The 21,259-nt window shown below is 51.3% G+C and overlaps 1 protein-coding gene across 10 annotated transcripts in view; it reads right to left on the minus strand.

Moving 5' to 3' along the window:
* Positions 1-196: 196 nt before the first annotated feature.
* The window catches only part of PACS2 (phosphofurin acidic cluster sorting protein 2), an 83,548-nt gene continuing 62,485 nt past the window's right edge, over positions 197-21,259 (minus strand). For 9 of the 10 annotated variants that reach the window (XM_082313461.1, XM_082313458.1, XM_082313457.1 and 6 more), the window contains 6 exons: positions 17,577-17,619; positions 13,772-13,814; positions 12,394-12,529; positions 8,800-9,026; positions 6,764-6,877; positions 197-5,772 (listed from right to left, as the gene is read on the minus strand). In XM_082313461.1, the coding sequence (XP_082169587.1) occupies positions 5,654-5,772; positions 6,764-6,877; positions 8,800-9,026; positions 12,394-12,529; positions 13,772-13,814; positions 17,577-17,619 (682 nt within the window). In that variant the 3' untranslated portion in view covers positions 197-5,653. Of the gene's footprint in view, positions 5,773-6,763; positions 6,878-8,799; positions 9,027-12,393; positions 12,530-13,771; positions 13,815-17,576; positions 17,620-21,259 lie in introns of those variants that run through there. The other variant, XM_082313455.1, reaches the window with a different exon arrangement.

Consider the following 21,259-nt stretch of genomic DNA (forward strand, 5'->3'; position numbering starts at 1 on the left):
ACCGCAGGAGGGCTCAGTGCTGGGGAGGACATGCTGATCCACCAGCTCCGCCCTGGCAGTGCTGCCAGGCAGCTGGATAAGTAATGCAAGAGATGCCCGCCATGCCAGAAGACCATGCTGCTTTCTTCCTACTGGAGACAGCTGCCCCAGTCATGCCAGAGCAGCCCCTGATGAGAGACGACTCAAGGGACGGGTGTGTGCTTTCATGTCCAGTTTTATTAGTGTTGCATTAGTACCATAAAATAGTTGACGAGGTTGAGCACGTTGCAGTTTGTTCCAAAAAAAGGCTATTTACATTTAATCTGTCTCCATTAAAAAAAAAAAACAAAACCAAACAAAACAACAAAACAAAACTAGAACCCAAACAATACAACAATGGAACAGATGGACAACTCGGGAATCTACAAAGTGGTAACGTCCCCTTGTACGCCACGGTCCGGACAAGGCTGGCGGCACACAGCCCCGGCACCCACGCTCACAAGGCGCTTCCCTGCGGCCACGGCACATACACGTACACCAGGCAGGCAATGCTCTGGCAACCCTCTGGCCAAGGCGCAAAGCAGCAGCTGACTGGATGTGGCCCCATACTGGTGCTCCTCCTTAAGGAAACCAGTGACCTGCTGCTTTCCACGTTGGCGTGTCCCCTCCTCCCCCAGTCTGTGCCAAAGCAGCCAAGTGACCCTGCAGGAGCCGGCCCTGCCAGGAGCATCTCCCATGAGAACCCCGCTGAAGAGGCTCCAGGAAACCTCTGGGAGATGCTGCTGCTCATTTCTGGCCTTTGCCCTGCCAGATAAGCTCGGAGGGAGTGTCACACTAAATGCCACCACACAGCTACCTGCGGAGATTGAGACCCCCTGAACAACGGGAACAGAGGCACTGCATCCAACCTAGCTTCAAAAAAGCTCCAGGGCCCCCAGTCCTTCACCGCGGCACAGCGGGACTGGCCTAATCCCAGCCTTCCCGATCTCTCAGCACATGAAGCAGCAGCAAAACGCCACCGGCTCTGCTGCCTCTCGCCAGGATTTTCCTTTTGAACTTGGAGGTGCCAGGTGCAATGCCCTTCACCCCAGCGCTCCAGTGCTTCCTCCAGCACACGCTGCTGGTCAGAAACAGGATGGGGCCTTTGCTGCAATCACAGGTTAAGCACGGGGCAATGTGGCTGTCAGCCGAGTTTGATGATGGAAAGCAAACAGGCACATCTCCTCCAGCCCCAGAAACCTCCCAGCCACCTACCCCTGCCCTCTCTGCAGGATAAAGCCACAAGCGCGTGCTAATTAAAGCAGCAGAACACAGCCAAGGAGACAGTGGTTCTCCCCAAACTCACGTGTAATTAAGGAGGACTCGGCAGTTACTGCTGAGATGTAACCGGTAACAATTGAATTGGATGGAAACTGCAGCACTGAGCTAAAACAGCCGCCCAAGATGCCCACGAAGTCGCCAGCGCCGCAGGAGAGCCAGCCCTGATCGAACACTGGCAGGGCCGAGGTCCAGCCTTTGTCTCCAGGAAACTCAACCCGGAGGACCAAGAAGCACTCAAGGTGCAACATGACGCCACAAAAACCTTCCATCTTTCATCTGCTTGCCAGCGCTCTTAAACTAGGTCAGCGCCGCACAGCCCAGCGCAGCAGTGAGCCCGTTCCTGAGACCTCACCTCTGAGGGAGGCGGGGGCCCTTTGCCCACGAGCTGCTGGAAAAGAAACGGGCTGCTTTGAGAAGCCACAGCCAGGGGAGCGGGAGATACGAGCTCTGTGGGGAGCAGGGGCGAGCTCTGGGACACAAGGGGACAGGGAGACCAGGGGACACTGCCTTCAAAGCGCCTCCTGGCCAGAGATCAGCTCAGATGCTGCCCGCTTCAGCCCCTGCCTTCGCTGTCAGACCGTGCGGCTCCAAAGCAAGCCCCGTCTAACGCAGGTGGGAGAGATAACGCCGCTGCGTTTCTTTGAGTTGCACCTTCCTCGCCAAAACTCTCAAGAGCCGAAAGCAGAGTGGTGCTGCCTCTGCTCTGAGCCACCCTTCTGCACTCACTGACTTGCACACAACTACCTAACCCCGCCAGGCTGGCGCAGCTCTGCGGGCACAGGCCCCTTGCTGCCCCTGCGGCTCTCCCCGGCCCCGCAGCAGGGATCGCTCCGGCCGGTGGGGCTTGCTTGTAGCAGGGTCCCCCAGAAAACTGTTGGGGAAGCTGGGAGCGTGGGAGACCCAAGATCAGTCACTTGTTCGTGTCACCAGGTGCAAAGTCCCTTCCCAAAATGGCCTGAGCCACGAGCGTGCTTTGACACTCACTTTCCTTAGAGACAGACACCTGTTTCTCCTCCAGTCAGGGACAGAAACAGCTGCACAAAGTGGCTCCACACGATACAACAGAGGCACAACACCCTGACCTGAGCAGCACCACAAAACTTGCCAGCCAGCCCTTGCCTCCAGGGCTGGGGAACACCACAGCCACCCCCTGGGCACACAGCTGCCCGTGGGCAGGCCTAGCCTGCCACTGCTGGACTCTGGGAGGACGAGGATGAGAAGCCGGGATGTTTCCTGGCGCAGAAGAAGCATTTCAGAGCAATGGGAGCTCGCCACAGGGGAGAAACCCTGCAGAGACGCAAGCCCTCAGGGGTACAGAGAGTTTAACAGTGAATTCACTTGTACAAAGTTAGAACAAAACACAAACGAACATGAAATGCAAAGAGCAGAAGTGTTTCTCTCACACATACACACACACACACACACAGTAGAGCAGGGTAACACACATTTGATAGGCAGGACCCTGGAAATCCTGTCCTAGCTACCGTTTGTTTCTTTACAGTAGGTTGAAGTAAAAAGAGGAGCACAGTGATGGTTCCCCCTTCACCCCCCCAGTAAACAAAGTTATTGCAGTCGGTCAGTCCACCCCACCTCCGCAGCACTAACACGCTCCGGCACCGAGAGCTGCCCAGGCTGCGTGCGGCTCCTGACGCTGGAACCCAGCCCAACCACCCTTGTCACACCAGCGTGAGACTCGAGGAAGAAATCACGTACTGACTAATTTCCTTTAAAAAGCTTTTTTTTTTTTTTTTTTTATGCAACAGCCTCAATAAAGAAAAAGAAGTGATGTGCTTATACACCATCTCCCACGCTACCGCTGCTAGGCAACGCTATACAGTCTCAGAGCATCAGCTCAGGTCAACCAAAAACGCACGAACTGATGGACACGACGACATTCGAACTACAGCCGAGCTTCTGCCACAGCCAAGAGCTAGCAGACGGCAGGCAGACCTGCCCGTGGGACTGCGGGAAGAGAGAGAGTATTGCAACCTGACAATATGTCCTGCCCAGCAGCGTGCCACCGGGCGTGGGACCATGTCCTCCTCCCCTGTGTGGTTTGAAGGGAATACCCAGTCCCTGGCCAAATAGGTTGCACTTGTGCTGGGAATGCGTTTCATGAAATCAGAGTCAGTGAAGCAGCCTGTGCTGTGAGCTGCGACAGGCACTAGATCCAGCAGGGACCACGCTCTCGCCTAATAGCCCCTCGCTCCCCGTCAGCAGGAGAAGGCCTAACAGCGCACACCACCGCTACGCTGCCCAAAAGAACCCAGGCGGTCCCTGCGCAGAGCAGGATCTGCCAAGCAGGGCAAAGCGCGTTCCCCAAGCCTTTAAAAACCCAAGGGTAAGGGATCAGACCAAAAATAATAATAATAAAAAAAAACAGTTCAAAAGCATCACTGCCCTCAGAAAGTGCCTTCTGGAAATGCTCACAGAGCCTGGCTTGCCCACCAGGGTGGGACCCATAAGGACCCCATCAAAAACTTCAGTCCCTTACCCTGAAATGCCAAAGATGTCTGTTTTCCACACGGCAAGCACACTCAGCTCCCCAAACCCCATCCGCCACCTGCTCCAAGTCCCTCCCAGGCACGCCTCGGGAAGCCTGGAGCGCAAAAGGCCACATCTCCAGCCCCTGGAGCCGCCCAGACCTGTGGCTTGTCACACTGCCTCTTTGCAAGAGCATCCCCTTGTCCTTGCACCACAAGCACCCCCGGCAGCAGTAAGGCGTACAAAGTGAACGCAAGCACAGCCGAAGCCAAGACGACAGTGCGAGACACCCAAAAATCTCACTCCTCCATCTCCCAGGTCATCTTGCTGCCCGAGATGGACAGAGAACCTGGCTGGCTTCATCCTCTCTCACATCCCAGCTACAGCTTCCACTGCACCTTGGGACTGAAACCCCCTAGCAAAGCCTCAACCCATAGGCAATGCTGTGCCAGGGCAGAAGCATATCCTGCTGGAGAAGGGATGCAATCCACAGAGTAATACTCATGGGGAGGAACAGTCAGAAAGCAGACAGTAAGGACAACAGCCACCTACAGAGCAGCCCACGGGAGGCTGCCTACCCCCAGAACCCTTTGTTTTTGTTACAGTCTCTGAGTCCCTATGAGGAGAGGTCCTGGGTGGTTCAAGGGCATGGTGAAAATGCACTCCTGCAGCGGCCCTGAAGCCAGGCAGCCTGCGCCCAGGCTGGGGAGGTGCACAAGGGAGACGGCAGCAGGCTCTGGGGAGCACAGTGCGGTCAGGGCAGGACAAAGGCAGAGCAGATAAAGCAGCCCACGCTACCTCACGTGTGCGGTTTGACAGATGGACGGAAGGCAGCTGGACATGCAGAGCGCCTGGCTGGCTCCCAGTCCAGCCACTACAGTGATGTATCACTTCACAGACAACGGCTCATCTTCCTGGGTTTGTTTTTTTGGCAACTTAATTTTTTTTTCCCTCTTATTTTTTGTTTTTATTTTTTTTTTAGAAAGCATTAAAAAAAATCTGCAGCTGTTAAAAAAAAATCCTTTCCCTTTAGAGGCTGGACGAGGTTTTATTGACAGGTAAATAATTGGTGTGAGTATGTAAATAGCAGCGACCCCACTGACGCGGCGTCCCTCAGCAGCGCAGCCAGCTGCGGGGACATTGTGACTGGCTCAGTTTGGTCATTGTCACAGACCTGGGACACTGGAGTTTCCTTACACCTAGTGTTTCCCTAATTCCTGTTCCTGCCCAACCCTCCTCAGGCATTGCTTCAGCACAAACACCTGCCTGTCCCCATGGCAGACTCACGCTCCGAAGGGGATCTCCTCTCCAGACCTCCCTAGCTATGCAAGCGGTTTGTTTTTCAAACCCGACAGTTGAACTCCCTCCAGACTCGCTGATTTCTCATCCTTTGGCAGCAGGAAGAAAGACTGGCCATCCTTTTTTCCTAGAATACAGAGGGAGGGGGCCAAACACACCGTAAATGCGCGTGATCTTCCACAAAATCCGTTCGAGCTGATCCACGGCTCCCCCAGCCCACTCACACCAATGAGGTCTCAGGTTAATAAGCAGTGCAGTTATTCAGCTATCTGCTTGTAAGTGGTAGGTGTTCTTGGGCAGGTTGCCTGCTCCTGCCAACTCCCCCACGACTTCATGTTGTCAGCACATCTATATTTAAGACTGGTTTTTTTTGCCTTTGTTTAAAGGGGTTTCCTTCCCTTGTAGTAAACTGAAGAGTTAATAGAAAAAAGTAATTCAAAAGTAATCCAAGCACATCTGTAATTAATTCTGCAGGAGAGGGCAGAGCGACGCGAGTCAGAGTTGGCACGCAATTCCTGGCTCCTGGTGTGCAGTCCCTGGAACGGACAGAAGGTCCCTCTGCCGAGCACGGCTAGAAGTTAGATTTGGAGTGTCCAAATATGCAGATGGGAAAGTGCTTGACATGAGAGGACCACTGTGCTGCCAGCTGAAAGAACTTGACGTCGTTCCACTCCACCCCGTCGATCAGGACTACAGGGGAGGGTAAAAAGAAAGGTAAGTTAGAAAACAGCGAGTGGCAGCGGCCAGCCTGAAACAGCTTTGCTAGAAACCTCCCTGCAGTTGGCGGAGGGAGGCCTGACCACGGTCTGCGCTCGGGGTCGCGCTGCTCTGCCTGGCCACCCCACAGCTGTAAATAGCTGCACACACGGGAGAAAGGCTCGAGAGCAGACGAGGTTTAGGGAGAACAGCTCAGATTGTTGTTCCAGCATCGCTCACTGACACCGGAGCTCCCCAGACTGCTGATTTCAGTGTCACCTTATCCGATTTCTCGAATTTCCTGAACACACTTCATTTTCTTTTTGGGGCAAATGCACTCTCACAGAGACGGACATCAGCCTCTCCTCACTGGCACTCTTAACCAGGAGCTCCATGTCTCCTAAAGAGCTGACACACGTTCTGTGACCATCCCTCACACTCACCACAATCTCACAGGGACGGGGCCAGGATTAAGGAGGTGACCTAAGCAGGTCCCTCTGCTGTTAACAGCGGTGGGATTATCAGCTGAATAGACTACAGCAGTATTTTTGATACTGGATGCACAGCTCCACTGACAGCCACTTTAGGTCTGCCTGCAAGATGCACGTACGGCTCCTGCTGTGGCGTGCCTTTGTGCCAGAGTCCTGCCTGGAGGAGCCGCCACACTTCCACCGCTCTCTGCCGTCGCTTTCCAGATGTGCAAGCGAAACAGAGAATGACAGGGGAATGAAGCCCGGCCCAGCCCTTGCCCTCGTCCAGGGCACTGATTCAGAGGAGTTCCTGGTAAGGGAGGATTTTCCCACATCCCAGATCTATTAAAGCATTCCCCCGTGCTGGTCACATCCAAGACCGTTCTCCAGGAACACCCCCATCACGTTGGCTCCAGGGCATGGGGCAGGACACCAGGTAAGCCCTTTGCCTGGAGGACAACGCTAGCAGCTGAGCCTCGCCCCAGAGCCCGACGGGATGCGAGTGCTGCACTTACCGCGCAGCATGTTCTGCTGATGTTTCGCTGTGCAAATCAACCTGCTGATTCCTTCAATACACTGGCTCTTTGACTCAACCTCCTTGTCTTTTGTTTTCTTGGGCAGAAACATCACTGGAAGAAAATCAAACCGGCACACAGTGAATCTCTGCCACTCACAGGAGCTGCACCAAGACTTGTCTGGGTTTTTGCATTTAAACATTCGTGTCTGAAAATTCTAACTCTAATTTTAACTCCTAAGATCATCCCTGTTTGGCAGGAGTTTGACTGTGTCAGTGCTCAGCACCGTCGCCTATGCACACGGATGTCTTAGCCCTAGGTGTCTCTACGTGAAGCGTTCCCAGCTGATAACCCAGGCCCCAAAGGGCACCGTCAGGTTAACTCCCGCTGCTCTGCTGGGACGCCAGGGAAAACAGCTGCACCTGCAGCGGTCCCCAGCCCGCAGACTGGGCTGGGCTGAGGGGATCTGCCGGGCGGCCGCACCACCTAGGGGGAGTCCCACATACTGCACACGCTGCCGGGCAGGACCGCGCTCCAGCCTCCCAGCTCTCTGCAGGCACGTTTGCTGCACCCACAGCGGCCCAACATGGGCTGGGCTGCACAGACACCTGGAGAGCAGCAGGGACTACAAACTGTGGGCAACTGGTGGAGAGGGAAGGCTTTACGAGAGCTAAAAAGGGTCCAGTTCCCCGAGAACTGTCCAAATGCATGAGCAAAGATGTACAAACTGGCTCCACAAATGCTGGTGGTGTTGAACACCACTGCTCCAGGCTGGGCCAGCCCTCCTGAAGAATATTTGGAGTGTCTCAGGATTGCTTCTCCCACTTAAAAAGGGTGTGGTCAGGGGCAGGAGCACTGGTACCAGCAGTGCCACAGCTATGTTGGCCCAGTAGTGACCTGGCTGCAGAGTTATGCACTCGCATCCTGCAGCCACAGGTCTGGAAAGCTCTGCTGGCCTTCTCCCAGAGCCCCCAAAACCCCTGCTTCCAGCAGGAGTGACTCCCAGGCCCACGGGCAGGAAGATATCGTGAAGGACAGCTATTGGCGGTTGAATATAAATGCAGAACTGCCTTGCTGCTTCCTTGAAAACACTTCTCCGCAGAGTTGTTCTTAATTTCTAACATTTCACATTACCAAGGCCAGGAGCAAATACAGAATTCATGACAATATTTAAAATGCCTTTTTTTGTTTGTTTGTTTGGAGAAAATAAACTCAAACCCATGATTTTAAGAGCACAAGATTAAACAAGAAAAAAGTTAACATCAGGCTTTGCGCTGAGAGCATTTATCTTCTACCTGCTTTTGTCCCACAAAGCACTCTGTGCAAGAACGTAAGAGCTCCTGTAGAAGAGCTTACATTGCTGCTACACTGCTCTGAGTGACAACATCTCTTGTAGGTACATGCACACCTAGCAATGGCTTGGCAGGTCTGGCTGGTGTGTTTGTCCGGCTGCAACAGTGGTATTTTAACATGAGGACACCATATCAAATCCAGCAAAATGTCTGCTGGGGCTGCTGCCATATGCTGCAATGTGATGGGATGCACACATGTCCTGCCTCTGTCTGCACCCCTGTCATGTGGCAGAGGAGAGACAGGAGCACGGAGCTGTACAGGCTGCAGGGTCTGCCCTGACTGGTGGTCGGGGCACAAGCTGCGTCTTACCTAATCCAACACCCCAAACCAGTATGAAAAGGCTCACAAGAACACAGGGAAGCTGTCCAAAGCAGCACACCTCCTGGCTTTCTGCACAGCCATGCACAAGTGTCCTTGCTCTGTTCTTTTGGGCTATACCAACTCACCTGTTCAGCTGTAAGTGTGAACACATCCCCTTTTCACAGCACAAAGAGGAACCACCCTTTCAAACTCTACCGCCTTATGCAGTCACTTCTGATCTACAGACGGACTAGGATTTGGGGGATAAAAATATGACTAAGGTGCTGTAATGCAGGACTGACAAGTCAGGCAGCCCTGGAGTGGCAGAACAGGGAGAGCAGCATTGCATTCTTGGCCTTTGGCAACAGTAAATGTGTCCTTACCTTTCTTGTTCTTCTCTTTTGTCACGACGGTCATGGACATCGTTGGAGTGGTGGCAATCTCACCGCTGGCAGGTAACCTGCTGACCTGGAGGGACCGGAAAGTGCATTTCAGTGTGTTTTTGGTAGTGGAGGGGTCCTTCTTCTCCGGGTCTCTCTTTCTGTCCATGGGTGGAGCTGCAATCCAGTAATCCACTTGCAGGCCCATCAACTCAGCACCGAGGCTCTGGCTGGAAAACAAGAGAAGGTGGTAATTTCTGTGCAGCACTCAGCAGAGTTCCCCCATCTGTGTTTTGTCAGAGTGGCTGCCATTCCTCACCAGATGGTCAGAGGACAAGCACCCAGCTCTTTGGGAAATCAGGCAGCAACATTTTGTAGTGAGACCCAATAATCACAAAAGCACAAGTCATCACTCAGTGAAGCAGTCTGGGTCACGTTACATGGTGGCATCAGCTTGGCAGCACAGAACTGCAATGAGCTGAGACAAGCTGACCTGCCGCGCAGCCACAGGGATGAGCAGTGGGAATGGGAGCAGACAAGCCGTTTCCTAACGTGATGCTGAGTTCAGTGACCCAGCCAGCAAAGGCAGCCTCTGAGGTGGCCCAGATCACTTCCAGTTGTTGAGTGGGGAAGAGGGGCTGTAAGCACGTTGCTGCTGCCTCCTGAGCACTGATGAGTTAATGACTCTGGCCAGGCGCAACACTGCCAAAATCATCTCTGAACCGAGGCAAACAAAGAGCTGGTGGGTCCCTGAACATTAGGCACTCAGTTCCCAGCCCCCCTGACTACTTCCACCTTCTACGTCCGTGAGCTCTTCCTGTCACCAGTTGCTTCCCTTCCTGTCCAGATGCTCCACCAGCTCACACAGGATCTCTGCTCGCCCCCGGTCCCTGTAACAGAGTTGGCACGGGGCAATCCACCCCATGACCCCGCTGCGGGCTGAGGAATTCCTGTGCTGGGAAAATGCTCTGCCAGTCCTCTGATATTTGCTAAATGACAGCAGATTTCAGGACACAATCTGCCGTTGAAAACTCCCGCGCATCGTGTGGTAACAGACGCGCGTCACCAAAACACACTGCCAGCCTTCTTGAGCCAGAAAAGGGAAGATGAGCAGCCTGGGAAATTCTACCCCTTGCCTGCCCCTGCCTCTCGCTAGCTAACTCTGAGTGGAGCAGGGGTTTATCATTCAGCAGACCTACGGTTGACATCCTATACTTCTTCCTACACAATGACAGAGTGTTGAATAAGTACTAGACAAAAAAAATAATTTATCTACCAGTCTGTGTGCCCTGTTCAAGAAATGGCAATTGTTAAGGAAGATGAATCTGTGATCTTGAATGAAATATGCATCCCTCTACACCACCTGTCTAATAAGAAACTCTCAAGGTAAATCAAGGACAGCCCATCGTTAAGGTTCTCTCAGCAAATCATTTCCTTTTCTTTGCCACTTATTCAGCTGGAAGCCAGACCGCAAAGCAGAGTTCATCTTTTATCACCAAAACCAGGTTTTGGGTTCTCAGGACGATTTCAGAAGTGAGATACTTTAAGGATGATGTTTTGGAGATGCAGCTTTGGATTTTAAGGCTCCTTTGCATCACATTTATCATCTCCGTTGTAAAGACAAAGCATCCTTATGTTCACCATGCCCAGGCAAGATTTTCTATTCCACTCCCCATTAAACATGTGGCTTAATCTTTCAGTCTGGGTCACGCTCCACCCCCTGTGCTGTCACATACAGATCAGTGGAGATGGAACAATGTTGAACCTAAACTTCCTCATTTCTTGATGATTTTACCACACAACGTGAAAACAAAAAGTACTGGATTCCTAGAGCCAGGGTGTCAACTTCAGATATATCACGTCCATGGCTCACAACTTTAATGGCCTACACTCCTGTGGGTACAGGTTCCCAAACAACTTCCACCTTTGGAAAGCCCACACAGAGATCACACATGAGAAGCCAGCTCTGCTCTCCAGAGCCTGCGCAGCCCCCAGCTCGCTGCACTGCCAGCCAGCTGCTGCTGGGACCAGCCTGGGGCAGACAGGACGCTCCTGCCACCAAACCACAGGGGGCCAACAGGAGGGACTTGGGGAACTCCTGCACGGGCTAACGGCCACTAACACCTTCCAGTTGCTTGGCACCTGCTAAACTGGGACTTCCACATTTCTGTTTCCCCTTGTTAAAAGGGAACTCTCAAACCAGTTTAAGCAGTCAGAGCTTAAAGGTCCCTGCAGGGCTCTCTGGGGTGGGCAGGAAAGGTTCCCATTCTGTCTCCAACAGGGACAGTAGGAGATGCTGCTTAGGAAGAGCACATGAGCCCAGTCTCTAACTGCAGAGCATTCCCTTGGGACTTCCCCGGCCTGACAATCACAGGATTAGGGATGTTAGAAGGGACATCCCTGAACCATCCTTTAGTATCCATTAATGGATCTGCTGTCCATGAATTTGCCTAACCCCTCTTTGATTTGCTGATCCTGCTGCCACAGAAGTAGCAGAGGCAGACATGGTCCCAATATGCCTTTCCTGCTGTGTGAGGAAGTCCTTTCCTTTCTCCCTTTTAACTGACCTCTTGCCAGTGTCACTGTGTGCCCCCAGGTCTTACACCACAGGTTTGGTGAACAACAGTTCAACATTCAACAAACCCACCACCACTGTGATTTTGCAAAACTTGAGCGGCTTACCTCTTTCCCCTCCTCCCCCAAACCGCCGTGTCCAAGCGCTCCTATTCTCCCCTCACAAGGCTGCTGCTCTGTCCCCTTGATCTTGTTAACTCCCCTGAACCTTTAACTTCATCATGTGCTTCTGGGTATCAGAACTGCACACAAAGCATTAGACAGCTACACCAACATTTTGTGCAGCAATAAAATGAGAGTCCTGGCCAGGGCAATTCTTTACTGGCAGTTTTCTAGGGGTTTCCTCCCTTCACCCCTAAAAATTTCAGCTAAGCCAGAGCTTCACGTTGCCTACATGTGCTGTCTCCTTACTGTTTTGATATGCTTTCAGGAACATGCATGAATGGGAACTGCAATTCCACTATGCCACCTTACAACTGTCAGCTCTCCCCTCACAGAGAAAAAGCCTGCTCCTTCCACAGAGTCGCTCCGACCTTACACTTGCTTGGTCCTTAAAAACATATGAATCGTGAGGGATTAGGCTAGCACCCACATGCATTAGGGCCAGTATTTTCTTTGGCTACATATTTCTCCAAGAGAATCCAGTCTCAAAGGGAAAATACCAGCAGATGGAGAACACAAACCTTCCCAAACAGGCTGCCACGATGGCTCATCAGAATCAGGGTTGCTGCCAGACTATCAGAAACAAAGCTGTCCCTTCTAGTTCAAATGTGGCTGCCCTTGAGAAGTGCAGCCTTCCCATCAGGTGCAAGATCCCCACTGCCCTCCCCAACTCCTTGTCAGCCAGCAAGGACATTGTCACTCCAGAGGAAAAACGGTGAAGGGGAAAGGTGACAACTTCAAGTGTTTGCTAGGGAGGAAGAAAGCACAGCTATGGGTTTTCCTTTAGAAGAGTTTTCCACTCTGATGTATATGTCAGACAAGACAGCCAAGGGAGCTGTAAGGAGACAAAACATGCTTTACCTTGAGGACGAGAAGCTGCCTGTGACAGACGGTGAGGAAGGTGGTGTGGGGGAGGCTTCTTTCACAGCCGGAGACACAGAAGGTGGGGTAGAAGAAAGGACACTGGAGCTTGAGGGAGCTGCGTCATCAGAGTCACCTTGCAGAAAAGAAGTCAAACTGTTTGTCTGGATTCGTCTCACAGCCCAGCACGTGCATGCTGGGATAGCTCAGTCTCTTTGCCCACGCTCCTGCTGCACAGGTTTTCTTCAGACTCCATCCAGACATCAGCTAGCCCATCAGTTCTGACTGCCTCCACACTTAAATGGCGGGACTTTCTATGTCTGGGTAAGAGGCAGGCACAGACATTCACACTTCTCTGGGCTCTCCACCTGGCATCTGCTCTCCTGGGGTTTGCTCGCAGCTGATTTTGAGCCTCCTGCACAGTCAGAGCCCAGCCCATTGATCCCTGATGGGGAGTTTCCCCTCGCAACCACTGCAGGGCAGAACCACTCCGAGACTCTTGGAGAATCCAGTACCTCTGGACTGATCACAGGGATCTCCCTATTCCCTCTGCTTCCACCCTCCACAATCAAGGCATCATTCCTTTCATGTTGGCCCTTTTGGATGGTGGGAGCACTGTGGCAGCAAGGAGTGACTCACAGAAGGCCTGCCTCCACACAGAAACCTATGTGTAACCCAGGTCACAGGAATCTGGGTTTAACAGTGAAGCAATATAAGAAACAATCCCAACAGTTGAGAAAAAAAATACTCCTGACTAGTAGTGCGTATGAAGGAGGAGAAAACAAGTTCACACTGACAAAATAGCACTACCCCATGTCCATGTGTGTAAGCAGGCAGTACAGTGTAAATGAGCTTTGCAGTCCCCCATTCAAAAAAATGGGTCTAAATTTGTTGTCAGATCGGCAAACCGGTTGCCTATCCTGGAGTTCCCAGTGTTAGGCACATGTTTCAGATTGATTTTATTAGGCAATTGAGTCCAGTGTAGGGAGACAGGCATGAACTTCCCATGATTTGCCTCCCCAGTTTGGAGCAGGAACCTCAAATAACCATAGCAGCGAATCCACCCCACTGAGAACACACATAAGAAAAATGGGTGTTTGCACATATATGAGTGGAGCTTCCCTGGATGAGGGTGTGGGAATTTCAGCTGGCCTGAAGCTCCTTGTGAAGTAACAAGAAAAAGGGCCTCTTTCCAGAGAGAGGCGCCTCTTTCTGCGGACAGCCACTGGGAGACAAGGCAGTGGAACTGGGAGCTACTAAAATCCAATTCCACCTTACAAAACTCCAAGACATCAGCAATGGACAAGTCTGTTCAGCCTGTGAAGTCAGGCTCCCACCACCTGTACGACACAGAAAGCACATACAAGATGCTTGTTACCTGACGTTGCAGAAGATTGTTCCACTATTCCAACCTTCACCACCTAGAGGGGGGCAAAACAGAAGAGCTCTATGAAACAGGAGTCCCCTGAACTTTGGGAACCCCCAACCCCCAAACTAAGCTCATCCTTACAGCCCCCTTGGCACTGTCCCTGAAGTCAGAGTAGTGTTAAAGTATGTGAAAAAGCAGTGTCTTCTAAGAGCCGGGCAGGCCTCAGCAGTGTCCAGCTAAGCAGTACCAGTTCACAAACCTTCCCTGACCTATGCAAAAGACAGCACAGACCCTACGGAGCTGTGACAGACCTGCGCAGCTCTGAATAGCCCATCATCAGCCCCAAGCTATGGCAACACCTGTGGGAATAGGGTAGGGAGGAGAAAGGAACATAAATATCCCTTTAGCATTGCTTTGATACACCTACTAATTACAGACATATTGCTTCCACTGCACAAGTGCAGCCACTTCTAGGGTGCAGCATAGTTGGGGTTTGTTAGGAAACCACAAAAGCAACAAAGTACGGTTTCTGATCAGAGTTTTCTAGTCTCCAAGCAAGGGAAGTGTCCGGCAAAGAAGATAAAGCTCCTAGCAAAGCCTCTGGGCACAGACATGGATAAACCGTCACCTGGACAGGTCAGAACGATCTCAATCAAACTGTAATAAGGATACAAATGTGCTCTGATATGGCCAACCACCAGCTAGTACATTTGGGTTAATGATAAATGCCACTGGCAAGAGCTTGTGGAACAAAGCATGCTACAAGCACAAGCTCCCAAGAACACACTATGCCTAGAAAGATAAAATGACCCTTGGTGATATAAAAGCAGAGACCTTCTGTAGTGATAACCTGCTATGGTGCACAGGCATCATTACTCTCGACATTGCAGAGGAGAGACCCTTCTTAAGGTCCTTAAACTTGTATCCAGGGCTAATGTGCATCCTATATAAATGTTGACAAATGGGAAAGAGCTGCAAAGGGATCTCAAGTCAACAAACCTGCTTTAGAATGAGAAATGATGTCACGCAGTCTATTTAGTTTGAAAACAGAAGATCGTTAAGTTCAGACATGACCATGTCTAGACCACATCTCTAGGGAGCACATTTCTGTGCTATGGGATCAAGAATAAGGACCTAATCATTAAAAGCAAAAAAACTTTGCACAGTTCGGAGTGGCGGGGTGTATGCTCAACACTAGATCTTGGAGAGCTGTCAGGCTCTCTGGTGGATTCTCTGTTAGCTCCAGTCTTGGAGAAGCCATCGTGGATTCAGCAGTGTGTGCAGAGGCTCCCTGAGGGGCCACTGGCTTGGGAGGAGGAGACTGCAGCTCAGTTTGGCCAGTCTCCATCCAAAGGGCAACAAATCAGGGTGTGGAGTCCAGCAGCCATTTGTGCTGTATGTGTTAAATGCCAAGAGGATGTTTCATAGACTGTAACTAGCTGTGAGAAAGAGGGGGCGAGGCAGAAGAGTTAGGGGAAGAACAAGCAACACAGAAAACTGCCTAAAGCCACCTTGATCTGCAAGCCAGACAGGAAATCTCTTCTGGCCTCTTCCCCCTTGCTGGCTGACTGAAGATGCTTGAGTTCAGACACATGGGAGGAAGACAAGGTTAAACACTTTCCCTTCCTTCCACTCAGGGAGGTGCTTGAGACTGCTGACATCCCAACAACGCCTCCGCCTCCACCCAGGAACCCGCAGCAGCCAGCCCCCTTCCCTTCAGGAAGGAGGCACGTCCTGTTAACTCTCCTGGCAACTGGCTGTCGGCACAACACAGGTGCATGACCATGCAGCCTCACTGCCCGACCCTGGCTTTTGCGCCCGACTGGCCCCTTGTGAGGCTCCGCTTCCATCACTTCAGAGCCCGTCTGAGCAGCACGGCACTGCCCTGCTCGCTTCTGGGTCAAAGACTGCACAACCCAGCTGCAGGACGTCAGTTTCTGCACCCTAAAAGCCAACAGAGTCCAGCCAACATCAGGAGTCGCAAACCCAAATATTGCTGGCTCCCTCTTCCTTGGCCAACAGCTCCAAGCAGGCTGCAGCTGAGGGAAAGAGCTTCAGTGCTCATGTTCAGCCTCAAACTTTGTGAGACACCTGCAACTGGCCTTTCAGAGTCTCTTCAGATGTGTCTCACGGGGAATTACTGTGTCAGAAACACTTCAGAAGCAAGAATAAGCAGCATTGATTTGTCCCTCACCACCAGGCGACATAGGAAGTCAGTCTGCATTCAAGGCAAGTTTTTTCGAGGGCTGGCAGTGTTATGCACGCAACAGAGCTGTTCACTCTTCCCACTTTCAGACAATCAAATCCAGACTGGAATCGCATTGCTAGCATCAGGATAACGATCGTTTTAGAGCAACTGGACAAACACTCTGAGCCCCATTTGCTTGCACATAGCACTGAACTAAATCAGCCCCAAAGAAAAGCTTTGCAGAGCCTAGCAGCTATAGCGAGACACGTCTAGGAGCTTCCAAGCCCTTCTGCGCTTTTCATGTTACTGGGAAAGGTGAAACAACTGTTTCATAACAACAGTTCTTCACCAGCAATCGCAGTTCATGAGAGGGACAAGATCACGGCAAAGCTCATCAGCAGGGAACAAATTGGGAAGATGTGTCTCTCCGCTTTTGCGGAAGATATCTTTCCTTCAACAAACAAAAGCAGACTGTCATCTCAGGAACACTGCAGAGAGAGACTCTCACTCCAAAGAGACACCAGAGCGAAAGCAGGGTCAGCCTGAGGGCAAGAGAGACTAAGCTCCTTAAACACCTTGGGATTTCAGATTAGCTCTGACGCACTAACAGGGATAGAAATGGGAACGCACACAAGTCAGCTTAACACAAAGCAGGCAGAACAAGACAGCCAGCATGTAAGAAAGAGAAGCTACAAGAGAGCAGCAAAAACTGTGAAGAGGACATCCAGTAGCTGAAGAGCAGTCAGGGGATATCCTTTTGGCCACAGGTCAATGACTTCATACCTAAAACTTAATGAACTGAAGAGCATGATCAAACACGGGGAGGGAAGCTAGAAAAGGCAAAGTACACAGTGCACAAGATACACTGACAGAAGCACAAACACACCCCTGCCTAGCTACTCTGCACTTGGCCACCTGAGCTAGGAACATTTAAAGATAAGGACAGGAGGAAAAGCCAGGGACTACTATCCCAAATACACATTCACATAATAAAATGTATTAAATAGCGAGTGCCCCAGACTCAAACTCAACAGTGGTATAAATGATTTCCCTGGTGGGATCCACTCTCCGCTTCCCAGAAGTGGATGGGATATAAAGAGGACTGGAGACCGTTCATGACAAGCACACAGAGGACTGACACTGGAATAGCAAATTTGGCCAAATCAATCACCCAGGGCAATGCCGGGCACAGCAACAGAGATCCAGGAACACATCACCTTCCTCTGCACGTGGCCCAGGAGCAATTCTCCACCAACTAGGTGCTTTGGTCTGCAGCAAAGACAGGCTGTGGATCAGAGCACTTCAGCGTCACACTTTCCTCTCTGTACTGAATGAACAAGGCAATAGCAAGGCTATGGTGCTGGCTTCAGTGCTGGCAGGCATGCAGCACAGAGCTGCCCAGAGCCAGCCGCCTGGAAGGTAAAACACACCCTGTAGTTTGTTGAGGGATCTTAGAGGTTTGCTTACACACCAGGCAGTTGCATCCAACCATCAGATCCTCATGCTGACACTCTACCTTAGCGCACCCTGTGCTCCTGCTCTACCCCAGAAACCAGGTAAGTTTAGATTAACACTGGTGGACATATTCCAGCTGGCTTGAGACAGCGTAACTAAGGTAACACTCACCCCGACAAAGGGAATGAACTTCTGCGAAGACTCTTCATCAGGGCTAAAGGCAAAGAGAAAAGTGTTGTTAACAGCTTGCTTCCACACCGGGCACAATACTCACTTTATATGTTGCATTCAAGCATGCAGCAGGGACGGACAGTATGCAAGCGCCAGTCCAACGTCTCCTCTCAAGGCCCCCTGCCAGCACGCTAAGAATCTGCATGGGCGGGGAAGAGCACGCAGCTTACGGCACATCTCTCAGGGGAAAGGTCTCTTCCTCCCTCCCTCACGCTTGACAGAGAAACATGCTTTAATGGCATGGCAGTCATTACAGACACACGACCTCCTACTGCAAGGAAATGGATCTGTGCCACAACAACACGGAGAACTGTGCGTTACTTACTAGTCCCTGAAGTGCTCTGCACGCATGGCCTTCACGCGTCCCACCTTTGGAGTCATGTGCCATACCTTGCATATCCCAGCATCGCTAAAGCAGTTAGCCTGCCACGGGGTTACAAGCCGTGACACGTGGTTATTTGTATAGCACTAGCAAGTACGCGCACACACACGCTCATGCACACAGATACACGTTCCCTGCCGCTGGGAGCTTGCAGTCCCGTAGGCAGGCACACCAGAGAGGTCAGGCACCAGAGCACACCGGGTAGATCAGGACACCAACTCGAGAACAGCTAAACCAAACCAAACAAAACTCACACCACGTCCCAGAAACAGCTGAAGACAACACTACACACATTCTGAAAATAGGAAGGCATCAGCCCCTCCTGCTCTGGCCCTGCCCAGGATTCAGAAGCCAGAGGGTGGAGAAGGGCCAGCAACAAAGGCCACAGTCAAACCTAGCAGGGATTAGGGAGAGACTCAACAAAGACAAGAGGGGGAAGACCTGAGTGAAGAGGCAGGCAGGCTGGGAAGGCCTGCAGAGCCACCGCTCCCTTCAAGGGCGACAGAGATGAAGATGGACCCACAGGGTGAGGAGAGGACTGCAGGAGCACGTCCACATGTTCGGAGGAATTACAGTTCAGCAGTGGAAGTGACTGCACGGGCAAGACACACAACGCTTCTCAGTGGCCAAGCACAGGAAACAAGTAGGAAGCACACAAACAGCGAGATTTCTCATGTTTCTCGTTTTGTGCATCCCTCAGCACTCAGAGCACTGCAACATTCGGAGAAAAAAACATCCAACATTGCCTTCATCCAGAATATTGCTGGGTGCAGCACAAATACTTCAGGAAAGCAGGTATTTCTGTGCTGTTTCCCGCACAGATCGGAAACACACCAAATGCACAAAGGTTGCCAACCGCTGTGTGATTAGCATGGGCTGGACAGTTTCCTCTAAGCCCTATGGAAAGAATGGCATAGAACTGCAGCAAACACAATTCAGCCAGAGCTCCCTCTCAGTCCAAAGCAGAGCGTGCTTTTGAAAATAGCCTCTCACTTTGGCTCAGCTCTGCTTACTCATTTCTAAGGCAAAGCCAGAGGCTTTGCTCCCTTCCTACCTCACAACCTCAGGCACTGCACCTTCGTTCTTTCCCCAAAGCACACGACAAAATGACCGAGTCCCTGATTCTGTGTTGGAAGCCAGAAAGGTCACATCTTTCCAAACACGGCTGCAGGCTCCCCAGCAAATAAATCTCCCACGAACATGACATTTCCAGCTCCAGTTTTGCAAAGGAAAACAAGAAACCCACAGAACTGTTGGGAGAAGCACAGAACAGAGGCTCAGCTTTCTTCTCATTTCTTCAGCTCCATGGGCTGAGAAGCAGGCAGAAGCGAGTCCCGCTGACCAAGTGAAGGAAGCACAATAGTCGCCTAGTCATCTCTCAGCTACTGGATGGCTTTGCTCCGAGCTCTCAAAAAAACAATCTATGCCCAATTCCAGCAGAAAACTCATTCTTGTTCCCCCTGGGAGCTGAGACTCCCACTGAGGAGAGCTCAGGGGCAATTCTGAAATAAATCATTTGCTTCAGTCACCATTTATCACAGCTTACAGTGATGCACAGGCTGTTCCTGAAGCAATCCAGATGGATTTCAGCTCGGCTAGTCCTGCCACATGTCCTCTTGGGAACTCTGATCTTGCACATGTGCCTCTGAAAATGCAGCTTATCAAAACAGCTGCTCTTCATGTGGATGAATGGCAAGGTGAGATGACCGTGCTTGTTCTCCACTTGCTCTTTCATGCTCTTTCCCGATTCTTGTCCTTTGGGATCCCAAAATATTAATCCAGAATCCTTTCACCTTGGTAATGGTCTCTTCTATTCCTCCTACCACAGCTCTACAACTAAAATATCCCCTGTCCCTGGAAAGGCAGCTCCCCCTTATTACCGAGACTGCACAGATTCCCAGGCTGCAGAGGTTTTACCCCCACAGCAATGTCCAAGGTATTCGTTTTATCCATAGGGCTTCTGAAGGCCCTGGTATCTCAGGTATAATTTAAAGCCAGACCTGACCCTGGTTTGTGATTTTTAACAGTGTTAAAAATGCATCACCTCTATAATTGGGGGGGGGGCAGAACCAAACCCAGAAACCACACACAAATTCTGGGGGAAAACAAAAAACAGACCTATGCAAAGAGGCTAGAAAGAAAATCTTTATCTGGAATGGGGAGTTGCCTAATTACTATTTTTGCTTGGGCAAAATCCATCCACCTGCAATCAGTCCTTCAAAGGTAAACTGTCCAGAAACGGACTTGCAGGCTTCCTCCCTACTCCAAAAAATTAATTCAGATTGAATAAAGACATATAGCCAGATTTATATGTTTTAGGACTCTTAGAAAGGAGAAGCAGCCACATCACCAGGAGTTACCCACCTGACAAAGGGAAGGAATAATCTCTGTCACTTCTGGGGCAAAGTACTTAGCCTTTCAGTAAGATTTCCTTTAAAATTTAAGCAACCCAAACCAGATTCAAATTAAGCCAAACACCTTTGGGAGGTCTCAGGAGGGTCTCAGGTACTACCTTTATTCCAGGCAAGTCCTGCAAGGGGGCAACAGTAAAGAGAGGACTTCTATCAGCGAAGGACTAGCAGGACTCTAAGCCATTTCAGGCCAGGCACTCCCAACAACTCTCAAGGTTCATCTTTGGTATGAAGCATCTGTCCTTCCCACTGGGCAACGATAGCTGTCTGCTGGCTAAACACTGTCCCTGTTCCACCAAGTCTCCAGTGGTCAAACCGAACAAAGGGATAAAGCGACTCCAGGTCCTCACAACACATCAGATGAGTCGCCTCTCTGCTTCCCCATGAAGCTCCTGTCCAGCACCCTTCATATTGCTACAGCAGGCTGGACATACTCAACAGGACATCCAGCATTTCTTGAGCCTTGACTCTCCTCTGCTGCACTGCTCTGCCAGGCAAGGGGCACAAGTAAACTCCTGTTACGTTTCCACCAGCTGCCCAAGGAGGTTCATGCAGCAGCCAGGCAGGTGACATGGGCACTGCTGAGCCAGAGGAGGGACCGGGTCCACCTTCACCACCTGTGTTCATGTTCAGCAATCGCTGCAGGGTGTGTTTTAGAAGCAGCACACAGAGAAATGACCTGGACTCTGCCTAGCCACTGCCCTGCAGCGCCTCAGAAACACGCAGTAGGCAGAAAATAGTGTTACCCCTGCTTCCTATTGCCCAAGGACCCTCCACCCAAGGCACTTGTGCTCCAGGGAGCAAGAGTTGGGGAAGTAGTCTACAACGCA

The sequence above is a fragment of the Platalea leucorodia genome (genome assembly GCF_965183815.1).
Source record: "Platalea leucorodia genome assembly, chromosome: 5".
Taxonomy (NCBI): Eukaryota; Metazoa; Chordata; class Aves; order Pelecaniformes; family Threskiornithidae; genus Platalea; species Platalea leucorodia.